At 38.7% G+C, this 10,993-nt stretch overlaps 1 protein-coding gene across 2 annotated transcripts; it reads left to right on the top strand.

The window, feature by feature from the left end:
- The first annotated feature begins 3,348 nt into the window (after nt 1-3,348).
- Nucleotides 3,349-4,865, top strand: LOC311287304 (uncharacterized protein). Of its 2 annotated transcripts, XM_084404038.1 has the most exons (7): nt 3,349-3,392; nt 3,482-3,526; nt 3,606-3,667; nt 3,919-3,977; nt 4,065-4,099; nt 4,190-4,343; nt 4,469-4,865. In XM_084404038.1, the coding sequence occupies exons 1-7, from the start codon at nt 3,360-3,362 to the stop codon at nt 4,687-4,689; spliced, it is 609 nt and encodes a 202-aa protein (XP_084260164.1). In that variant the 5' UTR covers nt 3,349-3,359; the 3' UTR covers nt 4,690-4,865. The 2 variants fall into 2 exon arrangements, with proteins under 2 accessions (XP_084260164.1, XP_084260165.1); XM_084404039.1 differs by lacking the exon at nt 3,482-3,526.
- Nucleotides 4,866-10,993: the final 6,128 nt, after the last annotated feature.

Genomic DNA, 10,993 nt, shown 5'->3' on the forward strand with positions numbered 1-10,993 from the left:
GAGCAAGGATGCTGTGGTCTTCCCATCTTGGGTGCCAGGGCATTGGATGTTGTGTGTCTGCTTTAATGTTGCGATACATAAACACACAATACCAATTGTTGTGCAAACTGAAATCAGCGGCATATTTCTGATTATTTCCTTGATATTATGCGTTTCCTAACAACTAACACAGGGTGAAAACCTTTTTTCAGATCATGAAGCCAAAATTGCGTGAATTGTATTTTCTCAATTCCCTGAAAACTCCAGGTTTTGGAGATGGCACTTACATTGCCATATACAGGTTGTCCTGTTACAGAATTTTGTGTTCTCTTTTCTCTTTTGTTTCTCTTCTTCCTGCTCAGCTACTGTTCGGACGCTCTTGCTTACTGCTCCGCGCTTTGCTCTATCGCTCTTACATTTTATCTCCAATTTTTTTGTATTTTATTTCCTTTATTTTATTTCCTTTTATCACCTAATTTTAACTTCAGCAAATCAGCACAGTGCTCATACGACAAAGTTTGGATTACTACAAAAACTGAGAATTCTTTTACCCGACCAGCTTACCTTCCGGGAAAGGAAAACACAACTGCCTCAAGGATAAGAGAAAATGCCTCTTCTGGAATCTACTTGCTGCACCAACTGCCACAGACTTTTACAAAGGATTGCAGTTCTTGAAACAAAGTTACTTACGGGACCACCAAACCAGATGGAGCACACAACAGAGCTTCGTCATGGACAGCCTCAGCATACAGCCGGTGAGTCCCATGAAACTAGTGCTCCTCGACAGGTAGAGAAACAAGCCGATCGACTTACTAATCGATGGCACAAACAGGGAGCGAGACCCAAAGGCACTCGAGACATCAGATTGTCACGAGCATCACATATTGCCGCACTAGCATCCTCTACCCCAGATACAGCTCTGACAAGGATTGCAAACACTGGTCTCCTACCACCGCTTATACATCTTGAGAACAGATTTGAAGTACTAAGGAATGTAAATGAGGAATCCCCAAATGTGATGAATGTGATCGAACACAGACTGAATGGGCCAGTAGCTAACACTGATGCTAACTGGCGCTCAAGGTCGAGCAGACAGCGGCACTCAGCTCAGGGCGCTGCCGAGCCCAGGACTCTGATAGTGGGAGACTCCATAATCAGAAACATTAGCAGCAGGGATACAACTACGTGCTGCCTTCCACAAGCAACAACTTCTGATATAAACAGGGAACTTCAGAACATTCTGATGAAACATAAGACTGCAAATCGACTCATCATTCATGTGGGGAAGAATGATATTCATAAAGAGCAGTCAGAACTCCTTAAGAATGATTTCCATGAACTTTTTGAAACACTTAAAAGACTGAAAGTTCAAACATTCATCAGTGGACCTCTCCCAGCAAGAGGAACAAACAGGTTTTCACGGTTACTTGGGCTTAATACGTGGCTGCAAAAAACATGCAATATAAAAGCAGTAAACTTCATTGACAATTTCAATCTTTTCTGGAGTCAGAGACAACTGTTTCATCGGGATGGCCATCACCCAAACAAACTTGGTTCAAGAGTGTTAAAGGACAATATCTACTTCTCCCTCAATCATCCTTCTGCAGTTTGTGCCAATCCACTCAATCTGAACGGCACACACACACCTGGACACAGTACGAATGACCACAGGACTTCACATCAGCAGCAAAATGGACACCACTCCGCCACAACAACCTCTGCTCACGGACACAATCTCAGCTGAACCCTGCCCACAGAGCTCACCACAGACAGACATATCAGAACTGCCTGAAGATTCAGCACCCAAGGACGACTTCCTGGAAAACAACCAGGGAAGCCAGGACAGCATATTACAGCCTCCGAAGACACCAGAGCAACAGCCCCTTTCACCAGACACTTTTTCCCTCTCTCCAGCATCGCCACTTCTGTGCTTCTCACAGAAAATGGAAGAACTGGTGTATGCTGGAACCAGCCTATCCCACTCTTTTGCTGCAAGCCCCCAGATACCAACCAAAAAAAGACAGGCACCATTACAACCAAAGCCTGCGGGCCCAGCTCGCCCTCCCCCTCCTCCTGTGAGAGCTCTTCGGCCTCTTACTTATCAGTAAGGGTCTAAACATTTCATCGATTGTTATTAAGGATGTAGCACTGTCTGATCATTTCTGTATTTTCTTTGATATATTGATCTCTCCTGCCATTGAAGCTAGATCTGTGTCTGTCAAGAAGAGATGCTTAAATGAGAACACTAGTGTACTATTTATGAAGGCTATATCCTTAACACCAAGCATATCTGCAGACTCTGTTGATTTTCTCTGAGGTTTTTTCTCATTGCATACAATTTAAGAAACACTTTACTTGCAACACACTTTAATTTTAGGGTCATATATTAATTAATTTTGTGCATCCCTGCATTAAGAAGAAATCCATGGGAAAAATAAAGGCGGGACAGTTTCTGTTAAACTCTGCCTTTATTATTTTCTGTTTTATTTCAAATTTACTTGGTAATCATATGTAGTATTGCAGGGTAGTTATCTTAAAAACCCTGTTTGATTGGCTGTTTGTAGTGTATATCTTAATGTGTTGGTTTTTTTTTTTTTTTTTTTTGGCTGGGGGGCATTCATTTATTTTGAATGGGACATGGACAGAATTATATTCTGAGGACCTTGGGGTATGTTTCATTTTACACCAAATGTGATTGAAAATTTTACAGAATTAGGAATTTAGTGGTACTAGTTAAAAATGATATCATATGTAATTTATTTATATCTAGGATATACTACAAGCTACAGTTAGTCCAAAATGCCGCCGCTAGAGTTCTTACTAGATCAAGAAAATACGATCATATAACACCAATTCTGTCGTCTCTACATTGGTTACCTATAAAGTTCCGTATCAATTACAAAGTATTGCTACTGACCTATAAAGCCCTAAATGGTTTAGCTCCCGTGTATTTAACGGAACTTCTATCGCCCTACAATCCATCGCGCTCTTTAAGATCACTAAATTCGAGGCTTCTGGTCATTCCTAGGATATCTAAGTCCACTACAGGAGGGAGAGCTTTTTCACATTTAGCTCCTAAACTCTGGAATGGCCTTCCTGATATTGTTCGAGGCTCAGACTCGCTGTCCCAGTTTAAAACTAGATTAAAGACGCATCTCTTCAGCCAGGCATTCACATAATACTTACATTTTATACTACAGTTGAGACGACTCGACGCGGGCGATGTTTATGCCCTAAATCAATACATGATTAACTAACTGTATTTCTCTATGTACATTTCTGAAATGCACTTTCTGTAAAGCTGCTTTGAAACAATATGTATTGTGAAAAGCGCTATACAAATAAATTTGAATTTGAATTTGAATATACCTCGACAAGAGATGTCTTGCAGCAGTGGAGTCTTCATTCTAATGGTAGGATCAATGGCTACTATATTGGTTCTGCAGGTGCCATATCAGAATTAAACCCATGTGCAGTTATTAATACATAATTCATGCTGCAGTATGCTCTCTATGTCATCTTGGGGGGAACATTTGACTTTTCAGAGGTGGGTTTTCCAAGTTCATTGAAAACATTCTGTAAGTTTAAGAATTGTTTTGATAAACTTGTGCTTTTTCCAACTATAGTCAGACATACCAAGTATAAGAAGATGGTGGTCTGTCCTTTTGCTGGAGAAATTCCCACCAAGGTGTTTGACTCTTTCTTTCTTTCTTTCTTTCTTTCTTTCTTTCTTTCTTTCTTTCTTTCTTTCTTTCTTTCTTTCTTTCTTTCTTTCTTTCTTTCTTTCATTTTTATTGTTATTAGTCCTTTTCTAAAAAATAATGACAAGGATGGCAAAATGCCTTTACAGTTAGTGTGACTTTTAGTTGTCATATCTTCATGCAATGAAACTTGATATACTGTATTATTAATGTGTTTTTATGTCATAAATTTATCAAGATCGGTCATGGAAATCCAGCAAAGAAAGAGAAGGCGGACTGACAAGCCACACAAAACTGGTATGATTTATTTTGTTTGAGGTACTCTATTATTTATAGTAAATGTTGACTGTCATTTACTGATGTTCTTCATTTGTCCCTTCATAGTGGCAACCGTTGACCAACCCCTGAACATACAGGAGGCATGTATTTGTTATTACTCAATTTATAAAATGCAAGGGAATCATTATAACCACAAGAAGGTCAGATTGTTATGGTTTGTTCATGTATAGCTTCCTCCGCTGGTCCTTCGTGAAATCTTACTGGAGGTTGTGCTTCAGGATGGTGATGTTGCAATTGGCTCCCTTGCCCTCACCTGCAGGTGCTTCAACAGCATTGTGAGCATGGAAAGTTTCCGCCGAGAGGCTCACTTTCGGTGGTTGGACAGTAAGTTTTATTAGTGTCACTGTTTGGTTAATCACAACTCTCTCTCTGTTTTTTTCTCAGTGATGTATGGTTGAATATTAAGACAATGATGAGGTCAGCTGAAAACTTTTTTTTTTTTTTTTCAGGTGTTGTGAACTGGAAGGCATTCAGTGAAAATTTCAGAAACCTGTACAGGATTCCATACAGTCTATCCAGATGTCTCCATTGTGAGACTACATACAAAGACTGTGATGAAGGCTACAGAGGAAGAGGGCAAAGAGGTGTGATGCAGGGGTTCTTTGGCTCTGATGACTTCCAAGGATACTGCGGAAGCGATTGTTTCTATGAGGCTGGAGGAAGCATCTAATGTTTCATGCAATGTGTTCCTCATGTTTGAACTTGCCACATTTATTGCTTATTTTATTTTATTGGATTCTCTCTTTTTTACTATTACATTAAGTAGAGAATGCTGCATTTATCAATATAGTTTTTCATCATATTGGTTACAGTATCTATACGGTCAATAAAGTGATGCTAATGTTTAAAGTTTTCAGAGTCATTATTCTAAGTTAACACATTTTACCTTAATTTAAAGGTCAATTCGTTTTACTTTATATATCATTTAATGTAAGCTACAAATATCACTTAAATATCAGTCATTACATATAAATATCATATTTTGAAAAATACAGGTGAGAAAGACCAATACAATAATTTTCACCATTGCTTTACAGTAGGATTTGGTAACTTTATTGGAAATTGCTATTAATGTTCCTTGTTAATCACCGTTGCAACTTGATTTATGTTGTGTTGTTCACACACAAAATGAAAATAAAACTAATGTAATTATAAATAGTTGAGTAATAACGTAATTTTTTATACTTTTAAGGTTTACATTTAGAGAAAAAGTGCATGCAGGTATAAAATATAATACACACTCACAGGCTATTACATACAAGATCTCTATCTTATAACATAAGAATGGGAAATTTGGTTTATGAAAGAATTCCATATTAAAGATCTCTCAGTACTTTAATGTAACACTTTTTTACAGAAACATTTTTTTTTTTTTAAGAAAATAGGTACTGTAGCCTGTATTTTATACACATATTTTATTTTGACATAAATGTTGTCGCGATATCGATATAATAGTAAAAATCAAGCAAAAACGAGAAATAATAACGCATTTCCGCTTCTGAAAGGGCTTCCGTACGGTTTTGATTGGATGGTTGGAAAATGCCTAGACCGGTTTGAAAACGCCCAATAATTGGGAAACACCTTATTGTTGTTCCGCAGAGACATAGGCCTATATTTGGCCTCGATCATGCCCCCGCAAATACTTTAAAAGCACGCGTGTAAAATCAAGCCGCGTTTCCAGCGCAAGAAAGACTGAGAAAGAAGTAATAATGGCAAGAACCAAGCAGACTGCTCGTAAATCCACCGGTGATAAAGCTCCAAGGAAGCAGGTCGCTACTAAAGCAGCATGGATCGTTTCTCCTTATTCCTTGGTTGGGATCATGTATAGAGCCCTTTGAAGCAAGCTAGGCTACTGAACTTTTTATGAAATGTGCATTTCATTCATTGCGCCTTGACACCAGTTCAAAACTGAGTCCCAAAAGTCCGCGTAAGAAGCATAACACGTACAGACTCCATGTAGGCCTATGATTCGCTCTTTTGTTGTTCTGTTTTCTTTCAGGATCAAAAATACAACAAAAGAAAGCGTTTATCTGTATTTCCGAGAACTATGCATATATATACATTCATAAATCAGTCAGTTGTGTATTTGATTATGAGATATGTTATTCTAATGTGATCAGTGACTCAAGCACTGATGGACCAAAGAGCGCGCATTTCGACATTTGCAGTAAAAACTCGAAATATAAATTCTCAGAAAATGCTCCATTAATAAAGGAGTCCAGACATTGGAAAAATATCAGTCCACATGCGTTTTATATGTAATATGAGGGAAATAGACATGCATGCATGCGTGACACAAAAAATCTTTAACTTTTAGCTAGCAAAATATGTTTTAATAATTCTGTCAATTACACTAAGCAAACCAAAAGTAGCCTAATACTACCCACCGGATGAAGAAGGGTTGGCTCTCCACAGAACATAATATATAATTTTATCTTATTTTTCGTGTTCGCATTTATGAGGAAAAAACAATGTTATGGATGAGTCAGTTCTCAGTTACGGACATGAGCGCTCTGAAAGCGACACTAAAATACTACTTTAAAACTCACAGAGACCTCAAACAGAAAGCACAAAGCCTTTCTTTAAAGTGAATTTCGTTTTGTATTAATTGTATCTTAATTTTAATCAACGTTTCATCAACCAGTTGCCTGAATTTAATAAATAAGAAGTAAATATAGTAGACAAGAGATAATCAGGACATGGAGGCGCCGGCGCGTGAGCTGGAGCAGCTCGTCTCATAAATGAACCGAAACTCAGCATACTTGCCTCACAGACATGTCTACTTTTAAACAGAACAATTCAAAACGAAAGAAAACAGACTGTTCTCTGCTTATGTAATCCGTATGAAATGTGCATTTCTCTCTGGCGCGTTCACTACTGCGAAGATCGGGAGTCAGCATCTTCAACTTTTTCAGCAAACAACACAGAAAACACTTGTTTATTAATAAACAATTAAAATGTCTCCTTGCTATATTTGACATATTCATAATCATACATTTTGCCGTTCTTTGTGACCGTTTTTAGGTGCTTTTATTGGCAGCACCAGCGCCACCCATTTACATACGCATCACCACCGCATTAAAAACATGATTGCGTGATGAAAACATGATGAAAAACACCACCTAAACATAGCCTAACTGGTTAGAACAGTGGCCAGCGCAAGCGCAGAGCTGTCATTTAGTCTTTATTTACAAACTTGGACACCACACGCGGCTATTGACTGACCACGAGAATAACTTACTTGCACTTTTTATTCATTAATGTCTCGCGGTCTTGCTGGTTTTTCCCCAGGGTTTTTTTTTTTTTTTTTTACAATTACATTTTGGGCTAAAAGTGTGTTGTAACGCAAGCGTTACTGAACATGTACCGAGTAAAATATTACTGAAAATTGATTAGTAATGCCAGAGAATGTCTAATAAGGTGAGAAGTTTCACTCTCAGTAAACTTCCGGCTTCTGAAATGGTTGCAGTTCCACTTTGATTCCACATGAGGGCACTCACAGGACGAGTGCAGAATGAATGGTGGTCTATGGCAGTATCACCCATCAAAATCCACTTTTCTCAGGATATAATTTTTTTGTCTAGTAATTTGAATATTGTATTCGAAAGGAGATGCAAAGAAATTACACATTGCTGGGTGTTAGATTTTTTAGAGTCACTTATTTGCTTTAAAAAGTATTTTAAAGGAGTCATAATGTTGTTTTAACTTTGGTACCCAATGCTCTATTATAGTCTTTCAGGCACTTCTAAAAAAGAAAAGTGGAAAAAAAATCACCACAGAGCCCCTCAGACCCTTATTTCTAAAGGCATTATTGTCTCGCGAGATCTGATGCGATGTTTTGGCTGTCGTGGACGGTCATTATAATAATGCAAATGAGGGGCGCGTTGATTGGTTGCAGGAAGGAGGGGGCTTGACACCGCAGGTAACTTCAGCATCATTACAAACTGACATGGCGCAAGTTGTCAGAACCCGACCCGGCCGCGACATATGGGATTCAACCGTACATGTTTGAGCCGGACTCTGAACCAGAGCTGGAAAGGGAAGATGTAGAGTTGTTGGATGCACGTCTACATCAAGATGTCTCTGAATGGTAAAGACAATCATTTTGACTGAGACATACATTAACATCAGTTCGAGCAAAAACGTGTGTTGCTATTTTCTCCCACATAAATTTACCTTTTATTTAATGTAGATTACATTAACGGAGATGTAGTTTTTTTTTTTTATCAGCTTACAGTGGGTTTGAGATTTTTACTATCATGTGGTGTTTTTGCCTTGTTTCACGTTGTGGTTATTTAGACATTCAATATGTTTCTTCTTTAGACATGCAACGTGATGTTATACTTGCATTTAAACAGTTTTAGCCACTGAGCATGGACTCCTGTACCGTCACTACTGTAGCTGCTAGTGTAAAACAAAGTGGAAAGATGTGGCTAGCATTCGTAGAGTCCATTCCCCGTGTTTACCTCGAAGGTAACGTTACATACAATAGCCGCATTAGCTGTTAGCTGCTATTTGTTAACCACAGTAGAGCAATAAAAACACAGTCTTACCTTTTCAATTTCTGGCAAGTCCCTGATGGTGGGGATGGCACCTTTTCCCAAACGGAGCTTCGAGGCCAAGTTCGCCTGATACTGCCCCAAATTTGTAAATGATTCCGGTGTAAAATGTTTAGCACACACACCTAACGATACGCCACTTGAAAGAGTTGTTGGGACAGCGTCATTAAAAATGAATTTCCTCCACTGTTCCCTGATAGTTTCGTCCGTTTTTGGTAGATAAAACACATTTGCATGTTGTTTGTGGCAGTCACCCACAGAGCATCTCAAGTGTAGGCTACACTCGGTTTCTCCATCTTTCTCGAGTCGACTAAACTGAATCTGAGGGGGAGAGGGGTGGGCTTCCCGCGGCATAGGTTTGCGGTGTCCATATTTGGTATATCCTCCCCCGTCTTGACGTCAAGAGGGGGAAGAAATCAAAATCTCGTTTTTTCGTGCGCGTGCACGTGGCCTATTTTACAAACCCTGAGGTAAACAAACGCTTCACTTTTAAATATCGGCTTCCCGGCCAGTGTACAATCATTATGCAATCATAACATACATTGATTCTCGTGGAAAAGTGAAATTTCTACATTATGACTCCTTTAAAGTGTCAATGACGTCATACACATCGTACGACCAGAGATACTGCTTTACGGCAATCCTTCAGTCACTTTGGTGCTTTCGCGCTCTGCACTTTCTTTTCTCTCGAGGAATCGACAACACAGCTGACACAGGTAAACACACGTGCTAGAAGAGTTTTTGTTTTGTTTGTTTCTGGTCCCTCTTCGAATGCCACGATGCCATCAAGCGGTATCTCTGGTCGTAATCAGTCCTTCACTGACCAATCAGCGTTCATTAGCAGAATGCTAGCGTGTTATGGGCAACAACAACTCAACCTGTAAGAAATCGAAAGGACATAAGTACTCGTTCATTCAACTTTCGACCTATAACCCATGTTGAACTTGCAAAACCTACTATCGAATCTGAGATTTCTCAACGGCAATCGGGTGAAAGAGACAAATTTAGCCGTCTAGCCCCATAGACTCCCATACATTCTGCACTCATGGGCGATCGCCCCCAGTGGAACTCTGGTGGAACTACAACCAAAATTCGGTACAATAGGACTTAATAGGGAGTGGGCAGGCTCTCCGTAGACGGGCTCTGGTAATGCCTTACACTACTGCGTTACAGCAAAAAGTAATGTTACTGTAATGCATTACTTTTGTAACGTGTTACTCCCAACACTGCACAACACTGCTTCTCAGAACCAATGTTTTTACGCACGAGTTCATCAAGTTGAACATTTTACCTCCTATTTCCATTTTATTCAACTTAATTAAAAGTCCTTCTTTCCACAGCATGTCATAAGCCTTCTCTATATCAAAAAAGGTTGCCAAAACAGATTCTTTGTTAACTTGTGCTTTACGTATATCATTCTCCAGGCAGACTACAGGATCCATAGTTGTTCTTCCATTACGGAATCCACTCTGGTATGGTGTGATCAGCCCTCTGCTTTCTAATTTGTACACTAACCTTTTAGTAATCATCCTCTCCATGAGTTTACATAGGTTAGACGTTAATGCTATTGGTCTGTAGCTTTTGACATTCATTTTATCCTTTCCTGGTTTCCCTATAGGTACTGTTACTGAGTGTTTCCACCCAGTGGGCAGCTTTCCTTGCTCCCAAATTTTGTTATATAAAACCAGTATCACATTTTTTTGCCACATCAGATGGTTCTTCAATCATTTTATAGCATATCCCATCTCTCCCTGGTGAGGTATTTTTAACACCTATCAATGCTCTTTTTAGTTCAAACAGTGTGAAATCTGCATCTAGTGAGCTCTCCCCCACCACTTTCATCCCCAGCATATCTTTATTTTCTTCAGTGATCCTCATTCTTATAGCTAGCTCTTCACTGGAGAGGTTCTGTGAGCTATGTATCCTTACAAAGGATTTTGCAAGCATCTCAGCTTTTTCTCTACTGGTTACTGCCTCAGTGCCATTATCTCTTAAAGGTTGTATCAGCGATTTCAGGCCCAAACATAAATGATCACATTCATCTACACTGTTAAAAATTACCTGTAAATTTTTTTACAGTAAGCTACAGAGTCTCTGTATTTGCTATATCTAGAGAAAGTATGTAAAATGGAGTATATACAATATATTTTCCTGATTTCTGAATATTAGAACATCATACAGACTGGCAGCTGAATTTTAAATGTAAATTATTTATCAACTGCATAAGCTTTAAACAATTGTTTTTAAATACATAAAGTGTTGTATAATGCACAACTTAATTCCCCTATTACTTCACAAAACAAAAAAATAATTCAACATACTAATCTTGAAAAACAGGTCAAAATTTATTTAATTTATAACTTTCAAATCTGCATGAAAAAAAGGTCATAAAACAGTGTATTTTGTGTTATTTTG

Source organism: Rutilus rutilus (assembly GCF_951802725.1).
Source record: "Rutilus rutilus genome assembly, chromosome: 3".
NCBI classification, from domain to species: domain Eukaryota; kingdom Metazoa; phylum Chordata; class Actinopteri; order Cypriniformes; family Leuciscidae; genus Rutilus; species Rutilus rutilus.